At 41.8% G+C, this 25678-nt stretch overlaps 1 protein-coding gene across 7 annotated transcripts in view; it reads left to right on the top strand.

Annotated features, from left to right (window-relative positions):
- The window catches only part of LOC121289434 (calcium/calmodulin-dependent protein kinase type II subunit delta), a 346749-nt gene that overhangs the window by 170586 nt on the left and 150485 nt on the right, over positions 1-25678 (top strand). For all 7 annotated transcript variants that reach the window (XM_041209007.1, XM_041209180.1, XM_041209331.1 and 4 more), the window contains exon 4: positions 6301-6355. In XM_041209007.1, the coding sequence (XP_041064941.1) occupies positions 6301-6355 (55 nt within the window). The remainder of the gene's footprint in view (positions 1-6300; positions 6356-25678) is intronic.

Below are 25678 nucleotides of genomic sequence, written 5' to 3'. Positions count from 1 at the left end.
AAGACAGTCTAGAATGGGGACTATGCCTGAGAGGAAACAGGGGGTTGGTGTTGGAATTTAGGAGGGTCTCAAAACTAGTGTTAGTGGCTGCTCGGAGATAATGAGGTGTGGGTTTCCCCAAAACTGCATCGAGGCTTCTTTTGTTCAGAGGGTCACAGACAGACATAGGTTCAGCCATTTTAAGGATCTTTGTTTAGTTTAAAAAATTTTAGAAATAGCAATGAGGAAATCTAAGTATCTTTTATAAAAATATACAGGGTGAGGTCTTGGTCCCTCATAATACAGAAGAAAGAGACAAAGTAAGACAGCAACAATGTCAGAAGGAATGTGAGAGTGGTAAAGGAACTGTTGCTGGAAGATTTTTTCGATGAGTGAGCAATGTTGTAGCAAATGAGCTGTATTGTACACTCCTAACACTGTAAAATAGCGTATCCTCTAATTCACGTGACTACCCTTATGGGTGATCATCCAGTAATAGCAAGCAACTCATGCATTCTATAGGAAAGGGAATTTACAGAGATTCGGAGGTGGGGGAAAGCATAGCTAAAGCTATAATAAATCTTGAGTACTTTAACAGTATGAAGGTAGTTATAAAATACATGAGAACCTTGAAAAAAGAAGAGGGTTGAAACAGAGGATGAGCACAAGTTAGTTAGTATTCTGAATGATTTTTTTCCTGTAAGAATTCACAAGGGAAATCATAGGCATAAGTAGTGATAATCTACATAGAATTGCTTACTTTGATAATGAAATGAAAGACCCCCACAGATTTAGAGAACTCAAAGCATGCAGATAATATTTATCAAGCAGTACTAGGAGAAAAAAAAGGAGAGAATCACAGAATGATAAGCACAAGTAGTGCATTCCAGATTTTTTTAAAAATTCTTTCATGGGACGTGGGCGTCACTGGCTGAGCCAGCATTTTTAATGCCCATTCCAAATTGTGCTTGAGAAGGTGGTGGTGATGAGCCACTTTGGTCCATGTGATGTAGTTTGGGAGGGAGCTCCAAGATTTTGACCCTGTAACAGTGATATAGTTCCAAGTCAAGATGGTGTGTGGCTTGGAGGGGAACTTGCAGGTGGTAGTGTTCCCATGCATCTGTTGCCCTAGGTGGTAGATGTTACAGGTTTGGCAAGGAGCCATGGTGATCTGCTACAGTGCATCTTGTAGATGATATCCACTGCTGCCATTGTGCATTGGTAGTCAAGAGTGTGGGTCTTGAAGTGGTGGATGGGGTGGCATGAAACTTGTCCTGGATGGTGTCAAGCTTCTTGAGTGTTGTTGGAGCTGCACTCATCCAGACAAGTGGCGAGTATTTGAGCACACTCCTGACTTGTGCCTTGTAGTTGGTGACAGGCTTTGGGGAGTCAGGAGGTGCGTTATTCTCTGCAGAATACCTATTCCTGTTCTTGTACCCACAGTATTTAAATATGGCTGGTCCAATTCAGTTTCTGGTCAATGGTAACCCTCAGGATGTTGATAGTGTGGGATTCAGCAATGGTCATACCGTTGAATGTCAAGGGAAGGAAGTTGAATTCGCTCTTGTTGGAGATGGTCATTGTCTGGCAATTGTGTGCCGTGAATGTTTTTTGCCACTTGTCAGCCCAAGCCTGAATGTCATATGGGCCTTGCTGCTTATGGGCATGGTCTGCTTCATGTCTGTGGAGTTGCGAATGGTGCTGAACATTCTGCAATCATCCACGAACATCCTCACTTCTGACCTTATAATGGACGGAAGGCCATTGATGAAGCAGGTGAAGATGGTTGGGCCTAGGATACTACCCTGAGGAACTCCTGCAGTGATGTCCTGGGATTGAGATGATTGACCTCTAACAACCATCTTCCTTTGTGCTAGGTGTGATCCCAACCAGCGGAGAGTTTTCCCCTGATTCCCATCGACTCCAGTTTTGCTAGTGCTCCTTGATGCTACACTCGGTAAAATGCCGCCTTAATATCAAGGGCAGTCACTCTCACCTTACCTCTGGAGTTCAGCTCTTTTGTCCATGTTTGGGCCAAGGCTGTAACAAGGTCAGGTGAGTGGCCCTGGCAGAACCCAACCTGAGTGCCAGTGTGCAGGTTATTGCTGAGTAGGTGCCTCTTGATAACATTGTCGATGACCCCTTCCATCACTGACTGCTTAAAAATTCTTCTTCTCATGTTTTCTCTGCTTTTGTTAATGAACTTAACTCTGTGTCTTCTGATTATTGATCCTTCTGTCTCTGAAAACAATTTATCTATACTATCAAAACCCATCATGATTTTGAACATCTCGATAACATCTCCTCTTAACTCTGCTCTAGCTTCTTCAGCCCCTCTATGTATAAACTTGGTTATCATTCTCATAAATCTCCTGCACTCTCTTCAAGGCCTTGTTATCCTTCCTAAAGTGTGGTGCCTAGAATTAGCCATTATACTCTACCTTGTGCCTAACCAGTGATTTATAAATGTTTAACAGAACTTCCATGCTTTTATGCTCTATCCTTCTATTTGTAAAGTCAACGATCCCATATGTTATGTTAACAGCTTTCTCAAATTGACCAGCCACGTTCAAATATTTGTGTATGTAAACTCCAGGTCTCTCTGCTCCTTCATCCCCTTTAAAAGTGTACTAATTAGTTCATATGACATGCCCTCATTCTCTCTACTTCAATAAATCACCACACTTTACTGCATTAAATTGCATCTGCTTTATATGAAATTAGTGGTCTCAGCACAAACCCCAGGGGAACACCCTGTATTTTCCCTCCAGTCTGAAAAACGACCGTTCATTATTGCTTCCCCTTTCTGTTCCGTATCCAATTTTGTGTCCACATTGCCACTTCTCTTCAACCCTGTGAGCATCAATTTTGCTCCTAAAAATTATGTTGTAGTTTATCAAATGTCTTTTGAAAGTCCATACGCACGTTAACCATACACTTCAACCTTCTACATTACTTCATCAAAGACCTCAGTCAAGTTAGTCAAGCACATTTTGCCTTTAATTACTACTGTGATTTAAGTGACAATTTTTGTCTCGAATTATTGTCTCTAAACATTTCCCACCACCGTTAGGCTGACTGGCATTGAGTTACTGGGAAAACAACAGATACAAAAAGGAATTATGTTGAGGTCAGGAGATGAAATTGTTGAGTTGGGGTGCCTCCAGCAAGCAACACTAAAGTTTCTAATCTACCTAAGTGATTTGGAGTCAGAGACTCAATGCAATTGTTTAAATTTGTAAATGATATCAAACTAGGAGGACTGATTTGATTCTGAGTAGGTAACTTGAGTTGCACAGAATATGTAAATGAAAAAACTCTAGCAGACATATTTAATGTAGATAGTTATAAATTACTGCGCGTGAGAAAAAATTGGCAATGTGCATACCTGTGAATAACATTGAAATGTTTAAAGTATTACTATGTGAGATCTGGAAGTGTATCTAAGTATAACATGTCAAACCACTGCAGAGTGGTAATCAAGAAAACAAGTAATATGTTTGAGTATAGAGCCAGAATAGTAGAGTGCAAGTTGCAGGATATGGTGCTTTAACTGTACAGGTCTGAGTTCTGTATCCAGGACTGGTCACCAGGTTCATTTGCTGGAAACACTTCAAGAGTCACAGGCCTGAGTTATGAGGAAACATTAGAGAAAGTTTGGCTTTTTGACCTTAAACAAAGGTGAGAGGTATTTTTTAGTGAGATTCAAGATAGTGAACAGTATGGAAAACTACTTTGTACCAAATTGAGAGAGCAAGACAGGGGAACACATTGACCCTATTAAAAGAAACACATTTAGGATTGATGTCAAGGCATTCTTTAGTGTTCAAAGAGACCCTAAAGTATCTGGTATCCAATCATTTTTTTTAAATGACTCTTTGGCATTTATCTCCCTTACTCAATTTGGGGTGTGGAGGGGGACTAAATGTTTTTGGTGCTCATGTGAAATCAGCAGCATCAATTTCCCAATTCATAACTGAACTCAACAAAAGGCTGTATAAAGGTTGGCCAATCTGTTATCGCCCATTTTACACTTGCTGAAAGTAAGATTTTGCCCCTGAATAGAGTTTTACTTAGACTTATTTAGCTCCTCCAGCCCTTTGCGGGACAATGGGCAGCAAGACTCCCCCACTGGCCCCAGTCCATCGCAATTTCTTTCACTCCAGCTCAGGTGCTATCACACTCTTGAAGAACCTCCTTAAATGTACTTCACCAAATCCTCTTTGGCCAGCCCTGTCTTCTTTTTCCATTTGATGGTGTCCGTTCTAGTGCCCCTCTGGCAGGGAAAATGTGGGGGAGGTGAAATTTGTGTCCTGCCAGTCTCAGTTCTCTGTCTGTCATGATGTCCTGCAGGCGCTTTTGACCAGTTCTCTGTAGGAATATAGTGGAGGCAAAAACCACTTGATCATTTAACAAACAATTGGATGGTACAATGTGGAGTCTGCCAATAGTTATTCTGAATTGAATAACTAAAATGAGCTAAATTATTTTCCTCACCTGTATTTATCTTGTGATCTGCCAGTTTTTCAAATTTGGATAACTTTTTAATCATTGCTTTTCTAGTTTGTTTTTATTGACAAATGTGGCTTAATGACCATTAGTACTCTTAGGAGAGTAGTGCATTATTCAATTTTATGTCAGGCAATGCTGTCATGGCTAGTATGGTAATTACCAGTAATAAAATTTCATCACCATTTGTTTATCCACTAGGTGGAATGCTAACCTGGCTTGTTCAGAATTTGGAGTCATAACCTTTCTAGTTATTTTTGTGTTTGGTTTTGTCCAAGCTCTGTTTTTCTCCAACTGATCTGACTGAAATTCATTGTATTATCAAAACTGAATGTGTGCTTTTCCCACTTAGTGGATAAATACTCAGCAGTATAATTCTAGATTTTGCTCTCCAACACTTGGCTTTTGTTTGTTTTTTGTTGCCTTCTATTTGTCTTTTGATTGAGTGTTGAGAATTTTCCAAACCTGTTAAGAATGATTACACAGTGCCTCAGATGCTTTCAGAATTTCCAGAGTTGAAAAATTTTTGTCTTAATACTTTGTGATTCCCTCCCATGGTAAGAGAACTGCCTATTTCGTCAGGTACAGTAATGCAATCTAACCCTGTTTATATAGTGGTAATCACATGGTACAACAGTAGTGGGGAGGGGAGAGCACGGGCTGTGTTCTCACTTGGAAAAGCATTAGTTGTAAACAGTGGAAGCTTCAGCCATACACTCTCAATTTAACACAGAACATATATACACTGAATGTTTTCTTCCTTAAATAAGGGGCAATATATGAAATATGAGATGAAGTGTTTTGGCAGACTGGATTGTAAATTCAAACAACAAGTTGTTGCCCAGAATTAGAATGCCTCCAAATGACTTGCCTAAATTTTGCATTATTAACAATGGTTGGGCTAACAGCGCTCACTGTTAAAAAGGAGTAAATTGAACAGCAGCTTCTGGCATGCAAAGTTCTGCACAAAACTCAGAAGCTGTTATCAGAGTTGGCACAGTCTTTGCAGGAGCAAGCTACAACAGTCCTCTACAATAGACTTGGCTCAGAAATCAATGCAGTTATGTAATGTTAGGGCTCTTGGCCACTAGTTTCCCTGTAAAGACACCAGAAAAAGTTATGGCTGGTGCGTTAAGGAGAGTGAGTGAACTTTTAATGCAGAACAAGTGCTAATTACTTTTAAACAACTTTTCTGGCATTGAAAATTAAATTTTATTTGTGTGGTGCCTCATTTCTTCAGCTATTTACTCTTAGAGACTTAAAACAATAAAATAATTTTCTGTTTTTCTTTGTCTGCCTTTTCATCTGTCTTACATAATTCCATTAGTTTTTTTTCCCAATCTTTATTTGGCTTTCTATACAGCAAAGAAATGAACATAGAAACAGGAATAGGCCATTCAGCCCCTTGAAACTGTTGCAGCATTGCTGAGTATTTCCAGCATTTTCTCTTTATTACAGTTCATAATTGGCTTTTTGTAAATAATAAACATGTCTCATTACAAGTATTTGATGGTTAAAGTGGAAATGTGTTACTTGCTGTGTATAATGTCTACATACTTAACACCTCAAAGGACATGGGACTGCAGCTATCAAAACAAACTGGCCTTGAGCGCGCAAGCATATTTGTATACACAGTAATTTAGTTCAATCACATGTTAATAGTATAGACCTTTGTTAGGATTACACTTGAAAATGCTACTTTTTGCTTTATATATACTCATATCTAAATTTGTATACAATATTTTTATATTGGTACACACGTAGTTTCAAATATCAACGAATAGATATTTTAGAATATTTTTTCTCTTTCAGTTCGGCTCCATGACAGCATATCAGAGGAAGGGTTCCATTATCTAGTGTTTGATCTGTAAGTATTTTTTCATCTTTGATCATTATTTCATGGTTACAGCAAAGTAAAATCAACTTGTTTGTGTTGAGGGATTTTTACAGCACCAGGTGCTCGTGATGTTGGATCTTTTTTGAACAGTGGTTTTCAGCAGGCAATTTTAAGCATTGTAGTGTTACTTGATGTTGATAAAAGTTGGTGTGGAAGGGCTCACCATTAAAGTTATGGTGCATTTCAAAAACCGGTCCATTTTCTTTTACAATAGCACACAAGGTTGTACGCAGATATCAAGCAAACTGATGCTCAGTTTGCCTGTAAATGTGCATAGTATAAAATACATATGATTGATCCACTAAGTACATAGTGTGGCATTGAATTTTATTAAATTACACGAAAGACAATTTAATAGATAAATCTAATTATTTTAAAATATGTAACTTTTGAATTACTATTTTGTTGGCACCTTTATTTGGGGTGTTAGAAATGTTTAATATGTTGGATAAAATGGCTCGTGAAAACAGTGTTCAGTAAAATTATTTTGAGCAAACTGTAGGAACCCAGTTGTTAGATTGCACAGCAAAAGTGAGATACAGAAAAGCCCAAATAAAAGTAAACTTAGGAATTTATAATAAAGACCTACATTTATGCAGCACCTTGTATGGCTTCAGGGTGTCCCAAAGCGTTTTACAAACTGAGAGCTACTTTAATATGAAGTATAAACACCGTTGTAATGTAGGAGCCAATTTGTGCGCAAGAAAGTCCTGCAAATAACAATGAGGTAATGATCAAACAATCTGTTCTGGTGATGTTGGATGAAAGATGAACATTGGCCAGGACAGCAGGAAGAACTTCCCTGGGAGAAAATGATACAAATTCAACGCATAAAAATGTGACAACAGGAAGTCAAGTGGTGCAGAAAGGAAATGTGTAAGAGCCTTTTCCAAGGACACAAGTCAAGCCTCAAGACTGATTTGCACTATATTGGTTTAGCAGTATTGTAAAACTAAAATCACTTCACCGTTGAGCTGAACTTGTAGTGCAATTGCACCGGTAGTGCCCTGGCCTAATTACAAATCCCTTTACTGTGACCAAGCTGGCATTGCATTTCAATTCTATCAATATTGTTACTTGAAACATATTGCATCTGCCCAGGCATTTGCCTTTATTATCAGAATGTATCCCATATCACCAGGTTGATTCCCAGCAAGTAGTGGACATTGCATAGCAACCCAGGCACATGCTGATGCATTGGCATCATACTACTAAAATACAAGTCTTCATGCTACCATGCATTGAATGTTTTGCCTTTTTTTAGTAGGTAAATTGGCATTAATTTTCTTTGGCGATACTACGCAGAGAAAGTCCAAACCCTCACAGAACACTGCATGATTTACCATCTGACATTTTGCAGTCTGTCACTATTGTGTAGAACAATATATAACAACATCCAGAAAGACTCTTAAATTGATATCCAGCTGGAGTTCGGCTTCTTAGCAACAGGGAAACTTGTGCTCTCTGCTGGTGGCACCTCCTCTGAGGAGGAAGAGAGGGGAAGGAGGCCAAGTGTCTCAATGCAGCTTCCAGGGGAGCGACCTGTGGGAGGAGAGGCGCAGGCACAAGGGGTTCAGGGCAGCAGGAAATGCAAGGTGGAAAGGACTGCATAAGATGCCACTATCCTGCTGCTACGGTTTACAGGCGGCGATGCAGCTACCTCAATGTCTGAGGTGCAATGCCGAAGGAGGCTCCGCCTCTCAAGGGAGACCGTGACCTCCATCTGTCAGATGATTGGCCCTGAGATCAGCTCCGACTGTGTGGTTGGACACCCCATGCCAGTGTCTCTGAAGGTCACAGCGGCCCTCAACTTCTATGCCTCCGGCTCTTTCCAGGGCTCAGTGGGGGATCTTTGCGGAGCCTCTCAATCCGAAGTCCACAGTTGCGTCAACCTGGTGACAGAAGCTCGGTTCAGGCGGTTACTGACCTTAATTCTTTACCGTACGGATGAGGCCAGCTGGGCTGAGCACCACAGTGGCTTTGCAGCGATTGCTGGGATCACCCGCATCCAGAGTGCCATCGACTGTACACATGTGACCATCAAGACGCCAACGGGTGAGCCCGATGCCTTCGTCAACAGGAAGGGCTTCCACTCCATGAACGTGCAAATAGTGTGATCACAGGATGCAGATTCTGCAAGTCTGTGCAAGGTACCCAGGCAGTTCCCATGATGCCTACATCCTCAGACACTCCCAGGTGCTGGCGCTTTTCAGTGCTCCAGCCCAATTGGATGGATGGCTGCTGGGTGACAAGGACTATCCATTCCAAAAGGTGGCTTAAGACCACACTGCGCCACCCAAGAACAGAGGCAGAGCAGCGTTATAATAGGAATCATGCCTCCACAAGGGCGGTGATAGAGAGGACCATAGGTCTTCTGAAGACGCTCTTCCGATGCATGGACCGTTCAGGGAGAGAACTACAATACTCCCCAGAGCGGGTGTCACTGATGCATGCTGCATTCTCCACAATCTGGCACTGACAAGGGGGGTGGGGGGGGACCCACTGGAGGAAGAGGATTTTGAGGCAATTCACAGGCCACAGGTGATGAGTATGGTGAGGAGAATGCTGAGGGTGTGGAGGCAGACCATGGTAACCTCCAGGGAGGCAGGGACACCAGGGATGCCTTGATCCAACACTCCCCCAGCTCAGCTGCCAAAGATCTGCTTCCACCTCATGCCAGGGCTGCTACCTCCATCACGGATGTCTGAAATGACAATTTCATTTGAACCCAAAGTCCACTCAATGCCTGTGCAATAAAGTTTAGAGCCACTCATGTCCAGCATTACATACTGGCGTGCCCTGCACAAAAAAAAAATGAACCATTCTCACACCATCAGAACAAAAGCAAACCTAGTGTTATATTGAATGCATAATGATATTACCATCATTGGTGTTGATGTCTACACCAGCAGATATATAAACCAAATGTAAGTGAACAGAAAATCACCCGTGAATTGTCCATCTGGTGCTCATGGTGCCTTTAACATGCATTTCAGAGTACGGATTGTGCGCGCCCCCCCGCCACTCTGGCATTGGAGATAACCTGCTGATTCTTGATGTCTTGTTGGCCTTGATGACCTTGGCGCTCGTCCTGTGACCAATTGAGTCTGTGCTAGCCCCACATGGGAGGGAGCTGCCATTGCCATAGCTGGCATATTCCCAGTTATTGTAGCCTCATCAGATGCCATGGTTACTGGCAGAGGGGAGAATCTGCTGCCGTCATCCAGAGCTCCCTGAGAGGAGCTCGCAGAGTTGACAAACAGCTCAGGTGCGAATGTGAGGTCGCTGTAGACCTCACTACTCATCATTGATGGACAGGCACCTAGCTGGGATACTGGGTACCTTATCCATCTCCCACACTGACACTGACCACCTGAGGTCATTACCTGGCCACCTGAGGCTTGCAGGTCTGAGCACAACCCAGGGACCCCTCATTCTGCCCCTGGAGCTGCTTCTCCATGAGAGTCGCCGCTCTCTAAATGGAAGAGGCAGTGCCTTGGCTATGAGGGTCAACGCAGTACTCATGCTCCGCATGGGCTCCTCCACAACGGAGACCATGCCACGCAAACCCTCATGGATCTCTGCCTGACCTTCCCGCACATCTCGCTGGACATCCGGCATCTGCCGCCTAATGGATGACTCCAGAGGCTTATCATCAGCTTTCAACTGAGCATAGCTCTGGTCCCCCAGCCTTCCGATGGCTGGCGTCCTGTGCTCTTTCTGCCCCCGTCTGCACCTCAGGTGAGTGGGAATTGCCCTTCCCAATGTGCACCGACATTCTAGCCTCTGATCTATTGACCACCGAGGTGCTGGTATCTGTGCTGGTGCCTGGTTCAGAAAGCGGATGTGACGTAGGTGCAAATGAAGCCCCGTCATCCTCCGGCATCAGGGGTGGCCCTTTTGGGGTCCAGAGAGCAAGTGCGTGCTGGCAAATCTAAAAGGAAGAACAAGGAGACACCATTAGTTAAAGTCATCACTCTGCCACTGTGCATGCCAGGCACCCTGTTGAGACAGTAAAGACCTGCAACATGGTGCCATCGTCTTCCCATGATCAATGGGGATGCCAGGTTTGAAGCGCCCTTCAATGAAGAGACTACACTAGAATGGTTGCAAAATCCGAAACTCTCACCTCAGTACACTGCAGTCTTACCATCGCCTGGCACCCCCGCTTCTCCACACCCTGTTGCACATGGAGCATGCTGGCTCTCTAGCTCTAGAGTATCTCGCTTGAATCTGGTGAGCAGCAACAGTTTTGACGGGCCTCTACTTGTACGCGACCTCTCTGGTTATGGCTCCTCTTCCCCTGAAAGGACAGAGGAGCATTGATTAGTCCATTCTCTACCTGCAGCGCCATTGCAGCCTGGCCAACCCCAGCTGAGGAACATCTGAGTCACGGCCCTCGAGCCACATGGCGCTCTGTCCAAGCAGTCAGGGCTCACCCCTTTGGCCAGCTCTGGCATCATTAACAGTTGGCACTCAGACTCTAGCACCCTTTGAGGTCCATGGGGGGACAGCTACACCTTAACACTTCTGCACACTGAAAAAGCAACACCCTCAAAAAAAAACACCACCACTTCAAAATCACCATCTCCTCGAGAAAACCGCCACGCCTTCAAAGAAAACACAGTGGTGATGAAAAACACCACCCCCCTGAAAAAGCACCCCTCAAAAAAAAAAAATAGCACCCTCAAGGAAAATATACATGAACTAGCTATGATTGAAACTGGATAATAAATTATTAGGATGATACCCTTCTGAATACTCCATGTGGGTGAATGCCAGTTTTTTAAAATTATTTTTGGTTCCTTCTGTAAAAGATCATGTCATTTTGCACTGTAATCAAGATTAGAACACCCTTTTCTATATTTTTTTTCATTTGATGGTTGTGTTGTTTGAGCAGAGTTTGGAATGAGTTGAGTGAAATGAATTTTAGACATTCCTATTTGGCATTGAGATCCAGTGCTTTGTATGGGCTCGCAGACATTGCAATCCATGAGGATGAACACTGTCATATATATCACACGGTCGTTCATCACTCTTACACAAGCCCAGCAAGTGTTTTTTAGCTTACTTTTGAGCAAGAAAGCTTGAGCTGTTGAGCGTCAGGTCCAATGGATACAAATTTGGATCTGTCATTAAGAATGTTGTGCCTTTTGTTGATATAGTCATGCCAGTTAAGGATGATTATTCCTGTCTCTCTGTTAGGTTTGTCGCTTTACACCCTATCTTAACTATGACCGGTTCTGCACAGCATAAATTGGCCAAATGGTTGGGTGAATTGTTACAACCAGTTTTGGGCAAGTTTTCCACATACACAGCGAAGGACTCCTCCACATTTGCGAAGGCCATACAGGACTTGCATATCGATAGCAATGCTGTGTCCATGTGCTCCTTTGACATTGCTAGCCTATTCACCAATGTTCCACTTAACGAATCCATAGATATTTGTGCTGCAGCATTATATCATGGTGATCTAGACCTACCACCATTGCATGAATCAGTATTCATTGAACTTATGAACTCGGCAACTCAGTGTTGTCATGGGATACCCTCTAGGCCCAGCTCTTGCAAACATTTTTTGGGTTCCATGAGAAATGTGTCTTTGATGGAGTGACACCTAGCCTCCTACCCCTTACATGTTTGTGATATGTGGATGATACATTTGCTATATTTATATCCACAGCTGCGTGTAGTAATTTCCCGCATGTCTTAATGGGCTCATTCCTGTGCTCAAATTCGCCTTTGAAATGGAGCAGTCAAATGAACTCCCCTTCCTTGACATACTAGTTGAGAAATCTCTCAGGGTATTCTCTGCCATGGTCCACTGCAAGCCTACCTTCACTGGTCAGTATACATCTTGGCATTCTTACAGTTCCACATGCTATAAGATTGTCTAATCGGCAACCTCGTAAATAGGGCCTGAGCCATTTTCTCACCATGCAAGGTTGATGCTGAAATAAAGGGCATCAAAGACATCCTGCAGGATAATGGCTGCCCTGATCAGATCATTTCACACTGTATATCACGCAAACTCATGAATGGTCCTAAAGCTGTCACTTTCAGCCCTGAAAAGTGCCCAGTCTACCTCAGAATACTCTGGAAGGGCAAGGTATCTCAAAACTTTGAGCAACAGGTGAAGCTAGCTATTTCAAGCTGCTATAATGCAGTAGCAACATGAGTGGTATTCACCACTAACAGGGTGCTGCCGTTGAGTCAAAAAGACAGTCTGCCTATCACACAAATGAGTAACGCAGTATATGAATTTCAGTGCCGGTGTGATGCTAGTTATGTAAGCCATACAACCCAAAGACTGGTGGATCGTATCAAACAACATGTCCCAACTGTTGTTCACAAAAAGGTACAGACTGCACCTACCCATCCCATGCTTGCAAATTTCAAAACACAGTGTCCAACATGAGATGTGATTTTGTAATTGGACAACATTTGCTAAATAATCCTCAGTGTACTATAAATACGCTGACAACCAATTTAAGATTGTCAGTCAGGCTCGCAGTGTGGCACATTTGTGTGCACTGGAAGCTACATATGTTAATATAAGGGGTCCTGTTCTTTTGCAGATAGAAAGAACATGTACACGTATTGCGCCTGTTTGAGCTAAACAAAATAAGTGACAGCCATTCACTGGTTCATTCCTTAGGGCAATTCCTTGACCAATCAGGGTCAAGCTGCCTGGTTTAAATTTTGAACAATGCTTGGTAGTTAACTGTCAGTCACCATTACTGGTACATTCACCTTGGCAATGCCTCTACAATCAGAGTCCACTTGCCAACTAATCGCTGTCTTCACATACAGCATAAATTGTTTTCCCTTCATATTGCTTTTCTTGCGAAGTGTCCTGATGAGTGCAAGATGGAAAGCTTTGACATGTCTCTTTTTTCAGCAACACTCTTCTGTACTACTAAAAGACTATCTTGTTTGTTCCTGATCCACCACTGCCCTTAGAAAGAAGTGTAATGTGGAGCCTTTGGGCATGGTCTGGAAAATATATTTTATATTACTTAAAAATGTTTACTTCACCTTTGTTAATACTGAACTACTTGAAGAACCTAAAGATAGTCCTGCCTGTGTTTAGGAACTTGGCAACAGGTCATTTCTGACTCCACCCTAAAACCTGACACATTAACCCTCCCTATCAGTGCTTCCAGATCTCTGTACCCCCTTCCCATTAACTCCAGCAACTTGTAAATCTTCCTTCTAACCTCTCACTTAACCAGCACCTCATCCCTCATAATGCTGCACCCCTTAACACTGTGGTGAGATTTTGGACCACACTCCAGGTGGTCCCAAATCCAAATTCCACAATTATATCTCATGCTTGTCACTGGGAGCATTCAGAAAGGGAAATAGATAGGGTGGAAGGGGGGTTGGTGAAGTTACCCTACACCTTCTCCCACTTCAGAGACACCAAGCATGATGGGACCTTGTCAAAGTACTCCCACACAGCAGCATCCCCCTTCAAACCATTTCCAGTACTCCCTGATCGAAAGACTTCCATCCCCTGTGCTTTTTGACCCCATAAGTTCTTAAGAGCTCCAATAACCATTTCTACCCTACCAGTGTTGGCAGACCCCAGGACAACCTTCAAGTCCAATTTTCAGTATTACTTCATTCCTTAAACATAGTTAGAACATGTTCCATAACATTGTAGTTCCCTTTTTTCAAATGCAAGTAAGACATAAAAATGAAACAAACCAATAGCAATGAATGACAGTGATTTACAATTGCTACAAAAATAGGGATGAAAATTGTTACAATATTTGTATTTTATTCTATTTTGTGACATTTGCATATCCAAACTGAGCATTCCTTTTCTGTTATTGTAACAAGACAATTTTGCTTTGAATGAACAAATATGAATGTGAAAATTTGATTTGTACACGCTTTTGAATCACTCTTACTTCAGGTACTTTACATTTATTGCAAGCATTTTCAGGTATTCTAATTCACAAAGGTAGGGACAAGAAAAGACCGAAAGAGAAAGCAGGAAAATATCGGCCAGTTAACCTAAGATCAGTCATTGGGAAAATGCTAGAGTCCATTATTAAGGAAGTAGCAGGGCATTTAGAAAATCAAAATACAATCAGGCAAAATCAACATGGTTTTGTGAAAGGGAAATCGTGTTTGTCAAATTATAGTTCTGTGAGGATGTAACAAGCATGATAGATAAAGGGGTACCAGTAGATGTAGTGTTTTTGGATTTCCAAAAGGCATTTGATCAGATGCCACATAAAAGACTACTACACAAGATAAGAGTTCATGGTGTTGGGGTGATATATTAGCATTGATAGAGAATTGGCTAACCAACAGGAAGCGGAGAGTCAGGATAAATGGATCATTTTCAGGTTGGCAAACTGTAATAATGGAGTGCTGCATCTTGTTGCGGTTAGTTGAGACGTGGAGAAAGGCAGAATCACCCTACTATCTCTCCCTTGTCCATAATGACTGAGTGAAGTGACTGTTTCCCCAGGGGAGAGCCCATCTCAAAGATACTGTGTTCAAGGAAAAGTAATAGAGCCTTATTTCACCAGTAAGTTACCCTTGAATTTCCCAGGCCTCCCTTTGGGAGATGAGGCACGAATTTGAAGTAGGTACCGGCCCATTGCAGAGACGCAAGTGCAGCAGCAGAGAATTCCTAGCCTCCTGCCTCAAGAAACGAGATGTTAATGTTAACGCTTGGACCCCTGTGCAACTGGAGGTCTGTGGGCATCTTAGAAGTACCTCAAAGATCGCTGGTGACGAAAGGACTGTGAGAGCTTTTGCCACTATAAAGCAGTTTCTCAGGTTCTTTTGATGGAGCATGATTCAAAAGGCCTTGAGGCGAAATTCCCTTCTCCTTTTCCAAGCAGCTAGCCTTGCTTGGGAGTTAACCCAACACCAGGGTTTCTTCAAGACATGTTAATGCCCCAGGACTGGAAGTACCAGAGCCCCTAGACCTAAACAGGCACAGGTCTTTTATCTGTTGACCAAATTTGTTGCCCTGTTTGTGCTTAAACCTCTGTGGGTTCTATAGGAAGACATGAGCTATGTGGACAGCAACAGTGTTAGTTTAGATTGCACTGTTAGAGATCTGCAACAAACATGATGGACCAAAGAGCCCCCTTTTATACTTCAATACCCTCAACATTGAGGTGTGCGTGAAGTACTTGGGTCTAATAGCTAACCAAGTCTGAATAATTACAGTTGCAAACATAGTTTTGTACAATTATTGCTCAGTATTATCTGCTTTTGAGCTACAATCATCTGTGCAATAATTGTAATAGGTCCTAGCAAGGCTTCTCATTTATAGTTTGTATTCAAGTTATTGCTGGTGAACATCTAATCTTGATATTCAGATATTCCCTGTATTAAATGGGCACATCTGTCCTGTATATTAGCTGTTTTGCCTTTGTTGAATGCTCAAATTTACCTCAAGGGACATTGCAGCCAGCTACCTTCAGATGCCATTGTCACTTTTGTTCCCATAAACATACTTGCAGCCAAAAATATGGCCTTTATCAGGCAAGATGCTTCAAACAATGAATAGTTTCTATGAGTTTAAAATGCAGAATAAAAATTCTTTCTTATTCACAATTTTATTTCACGTGATTATAGAATTTTAAATGGATTATAAATCTTCATGTGAAATAGCTGAAGCAAAAGGGCATCAGCTGTGTAGAACAAAGGAACCATCTGTTTATGCTTGGCAGATGCAGCTGAAATGCATGCGTGGGTTCATTTCTTAAAATACATTGCTTGACGTACGAAACACTTAGTAACTTAATCGTTCTTATTTTACACTACTGTCATTGAGGAATGAAGTGTGTATTTGTGATGACTACACAACTCTATTTAGTTTTGAAAAAGAGACTATCTAGTGAAAAACTTCCGGTATGTTTTGCTCTCTTGAGAGTTGAGCATACCAAGCTTCAAAGCTTCCAAATTGAGGTGTAACCATAATATGAATCATTAACACTTTTTGAAATAATGCTGTTAATGAATTTAAATCAAGCTTGTACATCTGTAACATAACAGCGTGGGGAAATAATTTTGATTAAGATTGATGGTTTTGTCCAGAACAATGGCCCAGCTCAATGTAGAGTATAGTGTACAATTGTAGCCTCTATTGAAAGATAATAAACAAAGATATAGGAGAGGAGGTAGTGAAGGACAGCTAAATAGACAATTGGGATTAAACACCTCTGTTATCAGGAGAGGCTGCTAAAGCTAAGGGTGTTTACACTGAAGATGCCTGATTTATGCAAAATGCTGAAAGGCTTAAACAAGGTAAATGTCAATCTACAAACTTGAAAGATATTACACGGGTGGGGGCATGTGAGTGGTTGTGGTGGTGGTAGTAAATGTATGAAATGGATTGCCAAAAGAGGTAGCAGGGGTTGACAGTATCAGCAAACTTAAGTGCCTGGTGCAAAATATTTTAGGATGAGAGAGATAGTGTGGGATTTGATGGTTCCTAAATAATGGGACCAGTCAGATGGATCTCAAAGGTCTTTTCTGATATGTGAGTTAATTGTTGCTAAGATGCTGTAGCCAGGTTGTTTCTACTAGTGGTTACTATCCATTCTGGTACAGTTGTTTTGACAAAAGCTTTAAAAGTGATAGGCAACTATCATTACTATTCTAAAACAAACTAGAGGCTTAATGTCCAAGTCAGTTTTTTTGGTGGAGGAAGCGATCCAGTTCAGTCCACCTGTCACCTGTTTCCTGAACATAGAAAAGGAGGGAGACATTCAGCCATTCAAACCTGTTTTCCCTTTAGATAGGTCATGGCTAATCGTTTTCTTAATTCCATTTAACCGCCTGGTTCATTGATATCATTGAAGAAACCCACGAGAGCTGTGCAGATGGGGGTCCATGGTGCTGCCTACCCCTGGGGAATGGATGTGGTCTATGTAGCAAAGCCTTGAAGCAGTGCTTTGTGAGCAAATCTTTCTCCCCATATCTTTCAATAAGTTTACCTAAAAAAAATCTATCAGCCTCAGTTTTGAAATTTTTAATTGACCTAGCGCCACAGCTTTTGGTGGGGAAGAAATTTCCAGAATTCCACCATGTTTTGTGTGGAAAAAATGCTTCCTGATCACATCCAAACAGCCTAGCTACCTCGCTCCACGCTCCCCCATCAGAGGAAATGGTATCTCTCTATCCAGCCTACCAACCGCTTTGATAATTTTAAACATCTCAATTAGCTCACACCTGAGGAGAGCACAGATAGCGTGGCCGTTTGTTTCTAATAATTTTTAGGGGTCCATGGCTGATCAGATGGGCTGATCAGTGGCAAATGGAATTTAATCTGGATAAGTGTGAGGTGATGCACTTGGGGAGGACAAACAAGGCACGTGAATGCACGATGAATGGTAGGACCCTGGGAACTACTGAGGATCAGAGGGACCGTGGTGTGCATGTCCACTGGTCCCTTAAGCTAGCGGACAGGTAGATAAGGTGGCTAAGAAGGCATTTGGGATACTTGCCTTTATTATTCGAGGCATAGAATACAAGAGCGGGGAGCTTAAGCTGGAACTGTATAAAATGCTGGTTAGGCCACAGCTAGAATATTGTGTGCAGTTCTGGAATCCACAATATAGGAAGGATGTGATTGCACTAGAGAGAGTGCAGAGGAGATTTACCAGGATGTTGCCTGGGCTGGAGAGTTTTAGTTATGCGGAGAGATTGGATAGACTGGGGTTATTTTCCCTGGAGCAGAGGAGATTGAGGGGGGACATGATTTGAGGTGTATAAAATTATGAGGGTAGACAGGAAGGAACATTTCCCCTTGGTGGAAGGATCAATAACCAGGGGGCATAGATTTAAGGCAAGGGGCAAGGGTTTAGAGGTGATGTGAGGAAGAATTGTTTCACCCAGAGTGTGGTGGGAATCTGGAATTTACTGCCTGAAAGATTGGTAGAGGCAGAAACCCTCGTAACATTTAAGAAGTATTTGGATGTGCATTTGTGATACCATGGCATACAAGGCTATGGGCCTAGTGCTGGAAAATGGGATTGGAATAGTTAGGTATTTGTTTGGCAGGTGCAGATGCGATGGGCCAAAGGGCCTTTTCCTGTGCTGTAGACCTCTATGACTCCATAAGCTTTGAGTCTCTCTGTGCTGGCTCAGCCAGTGACAGAGGGTATGACATTGCTGCTGACTTTTACACCAAAGGAGATGATGTGGGGATTATCTGGGAGCAGTTATTGAAGAGTGCACCAGAAATCTGCTCGATCTGGAACTGATTGCCCGTATACGTTCTGAGGACTCATTCAAATCTGCATGTGTGTCTGGGGGCAGAGATCATTGTTGCCTGCAAACATGAAAACAAAAGAGGAAGTCAGGATGCATCCCCTGTCTCAAAAGGATCAGTACTGTTAAAAGGAGCAGGCACGGTTGAAGCTCTGTGGCACAGCCAGAAGAATTGGCTCTCCCAGGATTCCAGTATTAACCTTATGAACGAGTGTGTGCTGTTGTGCCGTGGCTGGGATGATAGCAACACCCCAAGCTGCAGTCCAGATGCTTTACAGCTTGCCTTGGCAGAACATGTACTTGGATGACACTGTTGCACCAACAAAGAGCTAGGACATTAATTACGGGTCCGATGAATGCTGCTGCAAGAATACGAGGAGGCTACTTTGCTGACTATGATGCTTCTCCCATTATTCTAGGTGAGAATTAACAGTTGTAAGGCTATGGAAAAGGGGATATCTACTGTGTGATAGGGCGACAGGTGTTTCCAGCTTGGGAGATGTTCAAAAAATAACCTCAGCAGCTGTTACAGAGCTTTATTGTTATTTCCATTCAAATAAATACCAAATAAACTATATGGCAAAATGAGGTGGGAAGGGGTGTTGGCAGGACACATTACTGAGCATTGCTTTCATCTTAAATGTAAAGGACTAACAGTATTGTGCAACAAACTGAAGCAGCAGTCATTTTATTTTTCAAGAAGTCGAAGTGAAAGGCCCAGAAATTGCTGGAGTGGCGCATCTCACAACAAACACCATAGATTACATTTTATGTCTCACCTTTTTGTGCTGCAAATGGAAGTGTGATTTCATAAGGCAAAGTGATGCCAACAGAGCATCTCAGACCTCCTGAATGTCAGATCCAGTGGTCTATCCTCTTAACCAATTAAATTCAAGGCTAAAGAAACAGAGGGAACAAAGGAGAAGGAAATGTGATGAATTAGAGTCAAATCAGATACAGAAAGAGAAAAAAGGAGCAAAAGAAGGAATGAATTCAGAGAGCACGAAAGAGAAAAGAAACAAAATAAAAGTAAATAAAACACCAGAAATAATTTACTACCTGCAGAAATGAGACTACATAGTTTCATTGTTCTCTTTCTGGGCCTCCAAGATTGAGTGACTTATCAAGACCATAAATTATGTCATTAACAAGCATCTTACAGCATGAGTTACCAGCCCTTAATGACTGATGCGAGATTAATTTGCATGAACTGTACAATTCTGGCAATTTTATGATACACAATGTGGAGACTTTCTAGCGAGGTTTTCAGCAGAATAGTGCAAATCATTCAGCAGCCCATGGCAAATTAGAACTTCTGGTGTAATTCTTCTTTGACACAAACGCTTGGTCTTTTACTGATTATTATTGGTAGGTGCTGTGAATGGCCCTTAATTTTATAGCAATATCTATGCAAAAGATCAATCTTGGCAATTACCAGACTGTCCCTTTAAGACAAATGATGTTTAAAGTGACTTCTCTGGAATTTTCAACGCCAGATTTTTCTGAGAGAACTTTACTCCTGAACTGCACCTGGTGCTATTGGGTGAGATTTGAGTACAGGTATCTTATGACATTTATTTGCATATAATTTACAATGTTGCGTCCTCTCAAGCATAGTCAGATGCAAACACCAAAAAGCCATAGAAGGAAATTTGCTTGCACAATTGTTCAGGACAAAGGGTTGCATCAATTCTACTTTGCACCTGTTTTTTTTGGGATGCTTTATGTGAACCAAGCAATGCAAAATGAGCCTGGTGATTGTTGAATATTGTTTTTCATTTTGAGTTGTCTTCTCAGGCCTGTCTTTTGTATCATGTGTGATTAAGTATGACCAAAACAGAAAACACAAACATCTGAAAATATAACTACATTTTGTTTTCAACAAGTGTATCCCAAAATTAAATGTTTTCTGTTACCCCTCCCACTGGAAGTCTTTTTTTGTATATAGCTTTGTTTCCCTAGATCTTTCCATTCATATTTTAGTTTGTGCTTTAAAATTTTAACTGTAATCTTGATTTGTATATTTTTGTTAATTTGTAGTTAAGCAATGTGGTAATTTTAAAATCTAAATGACTTTGATAGTTAAAAGGTAATTTTTTGCTTAATATTACTGTACATCAGAAACTTCTAATAACCCTGAATTGGTAAGTACATTTAGGTATGAAATACATGTCAGCACCAAGGTTTAAAATGATTTTATCCAACCCTAAGGGCTGAATTTAAAACTGAAAGGCTCTGGTGAAATGGTAGATCCTATATGGGTCAGGAACCTGGTTGCTGTTGGAATGGGCTTTGCCATTCCTTTTATGGTATTAGTATCCTGCTTCATGGTTTCCTGAAAATTGAGAGGGCAAACAGGATTATGTGCCAAATTTATGAAAGGAAGGATCTTTAGTTAGAGGGATCTGGCAGGGTTCAGGCTCAACTGAACATGGATTCCTGAGGCTCCAGCAACTACAGCCAACACTCACACTCAATTGGGCCATCTGACACCCATTCTTCACAGTTACCCTCCACAAATGCTATCCTTCCTCCCCTCCTCTCCACATAGTCCGATGCGAACACTCATAACTTCCTGCTTTCTCTCTTTGCAGGAGAACAGAGCACATAACTTTGGGGAAATGTGGGGGTGAGGCAGGGGGTGGTGTGCATGGCACAAAGAGTGAGGGGGGCTGTCCTCCAATGATAGTTACCTTGTTGGCCACTGGCACTTTACACCCACCTGGCCCCCTGTTCTTATTTGAGGAAGTTGCAGGTGTTGGCAACAACCTGCCATGAAATCCTGAGCCTCCTGAGGAATTGATGCTCAGACATATTGAGAGAGCTATTCCTGCAAACATATATGTGAATTAGGAGTAGGAATAGGCCACTCAGCCCCTCAAGCCAGCTCCGCCATTCAAAAGATCGGGGCTGATCTGATTTTAATCGCATATTCCTGCTTACCCCCGATAATCTTTCACCCCCTTGCTAATCAAGAATCTATCTACCTCTCCTTAAAGATATTCAAGGACTCTGCCTCAACCACCTTTTTGAATAAGAGAATTCCGAAGTCTCTCAACCCTCTGAGAGAAAAAAGTTTTCCTCATCTCTATCCCAAATGCGTGAACCCCTATTTTGAAACAGTGATACAAGTTCTAGATTCTCCTACAAGAAGAAATATCCTTTCCACATTCATCCTGCAAATTCCCCTCAGGATTTTATATGTTTCAATCAAGTTGCCTTTTATTTTTCTTAGCTCCAGTGGATACAAGGTCTAGCCTGTCCAGCCTTTTCCCATTAGATAACCCGCCCGTTGCAGGTATTAATCTAGTAAACCTTCTCTGAACTGCTTCTAATGCACTTATATCTTTCCTTAAATAAGGAGGCCAATACTGTACACAGTACTCCAGATGTAGTCTCACCAATTCCCTGTATAACTGAAGCGTAACCTCCCTACTCTTGTATTCAATTCCCCTTGCAATAATTTATAACATTATATTAGCTTTGCTAATTATTTGTTGCACCTGCATACTAACATTTAGCGATTCATGCACTAGGATGTCCAGATCCCTCTGCATCTTAGAACATTGCAAGTTCTCACCGTTTAGATATTATGCCTTTTTACTATTTGTGCTGCCAAAATGGACAACCTCACATTTTCCTACATTATACTCCATTTGCCAGGTCTTTGCACATTCACCTAAACTATCTATATCCTTTTGTAGCCTTTTTACGTCCTCTTCAAAACTTACTATTCTACCTACCTTGGTGCCATCAGCAAATTTAGCAACCATATCTTCGGTCCCTTCATCCAAATCTTTCATATAAATTGTAAAGATTGAGGCACTGAACTCTATGGCATACCACTTGTCACATCCTGCCAACCAAAATATGAGCCATTTATGCTTACTCTTTCCTGTTAGCTAGCCAATCTTCTATCCATGCCAATATGTACACCATGAGCTTTCATTCCACAATAATCTTTGTTGAGGCACCTTATCAAATTCCATCTGGAAATCTAAATACTGTAAATCCACTGGTTCCCTTTATCCACAGCATCTGTTACTTCTTCAAAAAACTCCAATAAATTGGTTAAACATGATTTCCCTTTCACAAAGCCATGTTAACTGCCCGATTGCCATGAATTTATCTAAATGCTCTGATGTAATGTCTTTAATAATAGCTTCTAATATCTTCCCAGTAACACATGTTACACTAACAGGCCTATAGATTCCTGTTTTCTCTCTCCCTCCCTTTTTGAATAAAGGAGTTACATTCGCTATTTTCCAATCCAACGGAACCTTCCTTGAATCAAGTGAATTTTGGAAAATTAAAACCATGAATGAACTATCTCACTAACCACTTCTTTTAAGACGCTAGGATGAAATCCAACAGGACCCGGGAACCTGTCAGCCCACAGTTCCAATAATTTGCTGAGTACCACTTCCCTGGTGATTGTAATGTTCTTGAGTTTCTCCCTCCATTCCAATTTGTGATTTACATCTATTTCTGGGGTGTTACTTGTATTCTCTATAGTGAAGACTGATGGAAAATGCCAGTTCAATTCATCCCCGCCATCTCTTTATTTTCCATTATTAATTCCCCGCACTTACTTTCTATAGGACCAATGCTCACTTTAACTCTTTTCAAAATATCTATAGAAACACTTACTGCCTGTGTTTTTATTTCTAGCCAGCTTTCTCTCGTACTCTTATTTTTCTCTCCTTATTAACCTTTTAGTCATTCTTGCTGTTTTTTATATTCTGTCCAATTTTCTGACCCGCCACCCATCTTTGCACAATTATATGCTTTTTCTTTAAGTTTGATACTATCTTTAACTTTTTTAGTTAACCATAGCTGGTGGAACCTTCCCTGGGGAATTTTTCTTTCTTATTGGAATGTATCTATTCTGCATATTCTGAAATATCATCTTAAATTACTGCCACCAGATCTCTATTGACCTATCCCTTAGCCTAAATTGCCAGTTCACTTTCGTTAGTTCTGCTTTCATGCCCTCGTAATTGCCTTATTTATGTTTAAAATACTAGTGTTAGACCCAGTCTTCTCTCCCTCCAAACTGAATGTAAAATTCAATCATATTATGATCACTGCTACTTAGGGGAGCCTTCACTATGAGATTGTTAATTAATCCTATCTCATTGAATGTAGACCTCTGCCTGTAGACTTTGTGTTATGGGACCCCTCCTTCGAGCTGTATCTGTGTCCATCCCTCAGCTCTGTGGAAGAGCAGGCAGGTGGTGCTGGTGTTGCTTCTGCTGCTGCTGATGTAGATGTTACTTCTCCTCTTGTACCTCACCTGAGATGCAAGCGGGATCAGCATAGCTGCTCCCATGCCATTGTGAAGGCTGACAGCAGGGAAGTGTAGTTGAAGGTGGGTTAAGGACAAGATAGGTGATATGGCTTCTAAGAAGTTGGCAGTCACCTGCAAAGCATTAAAAGCACTCTTTGAAAAGGTGTGCTTTGAGCAGCAGCCTCTCAGCTAGTCATGACTGCTACTCTTCGGTTTCATTGTTCAAAGCCTTGCCAGTCTGTCAGTTTTACTGAAGAAGAACTCACAATGGTGCACATGGCTGGTTGATGCTGGTGAGATGCTCAGGAAATAGGTGTGCTGGCTGTTAAATTCAGAATGTTTGGTTTAAACAGGAGTTAATGACCTGTTTGCATTTAGCAATTACTTAATCGGCAGCTTTAAGGGGGTTTCCTGTGACTCAAGGTTACTTTTAGAGAATTTAATTCCCCCACACACCCAAACTAGCCTTCCCTTGGCTGTTGAGATTCTGCCCTATACAGCTGAGCTCTAGTAGGGCTGCTGCATTGTGGTCAGAAAATATGTTTCTATGCTTGCTTTTGCTATCATCATCTCTGTCTTTGTCACTTCTTCTGTTCACTCTTTGTCAGATCCAGTTTGTTTCCCTTTCACTCTCAATAATTAAAATAAAAGATCATACCATGACTACTGCTACCAAGAATAAAAGTATCAAGGAATTTTAAACATGAAGGTTCACCAAATAAGAGGTTATTGAGGGCTCATTGGGTGGCATTCTCCGGCCTAGCCCGCCGCTGTCATCATCCAGTCCAACCGAAAGTCAGTGGGCTTTTGGCTGGGTCACCGAATCTCCCCCAGCGCATCCTGCCATGAAGGTGCTGGAAAATTCCGGCCATTGCATATGTGAGGTGCTGTGCCACGTTTTTCAAGAAAACATGTTTTAAATAATGCTAAATAGTCAACTAACATAGAATATGTAAATGCTGGTGAATTGGGAAGAGATCATAGAGTACTGTGCATTAAAACTGATTTAACAGTTACACAAGCTGATTCCTGCAAGGGACAACAATGTGCTGGAAGCTGATGGAACAGATTTGTGGAAAATGAGAAGTTGCCACTTCACAACACGCAGATGATAAAGTGAAACTCCAGAAATCTCGGGCACAAATACACTCTAAGCAATTAAATACCATCAGTTTCATGGAATAAATGGTTCAATTAAATGCCAACCGAATGACCTGAGCATATTGATGAGTTAGTGTATTGGCCGTTTCAGTAACTTCTACCATCTGTAAGAGACAAAATAAAAAAGAATTAATTGCTTTCAAAATTGAGGCAGATCCATCTGACCTTTTTAATCTTTATCTCTTGAGTGCTTGCTTACTCATTCCTTCATCCTTTAGGGTCTCTGTAGTCTGTTGATAGTCATTAGTATAATAAACACTGTCAGGCAGTACAACTTTAGTCTTAATTGGAAAAGAATAATTCAAAAATTCAGAGTTATTCAGAACATGAAAGCAGCAGGCTACAGGCTGTAAAATGATGGTGAAGCCAGTAGTTGTGGAGGGCTGTAACCAACTTCATGGGGAGAATTTTCTCCCTGTCGGGCGGGTGGTTCGGGAGCAGGCACACCGCCATTTTGCATGAACGGGACAATTAAGACCCGCCTAGCGTGACGCACACCCAGACGCACTGAGTGCTCCATGTGCGGGCGGGGGAGGAGGGAGAGTCAGGGCCTGCGCTTATTTGTGCACGCACGAAGCTGCCTCAGGGAG

Source organism: Carcharodon carcharias, chromosome 1 (genome assembly GCF_017639515.1).
Source record: "Carcharodon carcharias isolate sCarCar2 chromosome 1, sCarCar2.pri, whole genome shotgun sequence".
Taxonomy (NCBI): domain Eukaryota; kingdom Metazoa; phylum Chordata; class Chondrichthyes; order Lamniformes; family Lamnidae; genus Carcharodon; species Carcharodon carcharias.
Note: the sequence above shows the minus strand (reverse complement) of the source record. Positions and strands in the feature narration are given on the sequence as shown.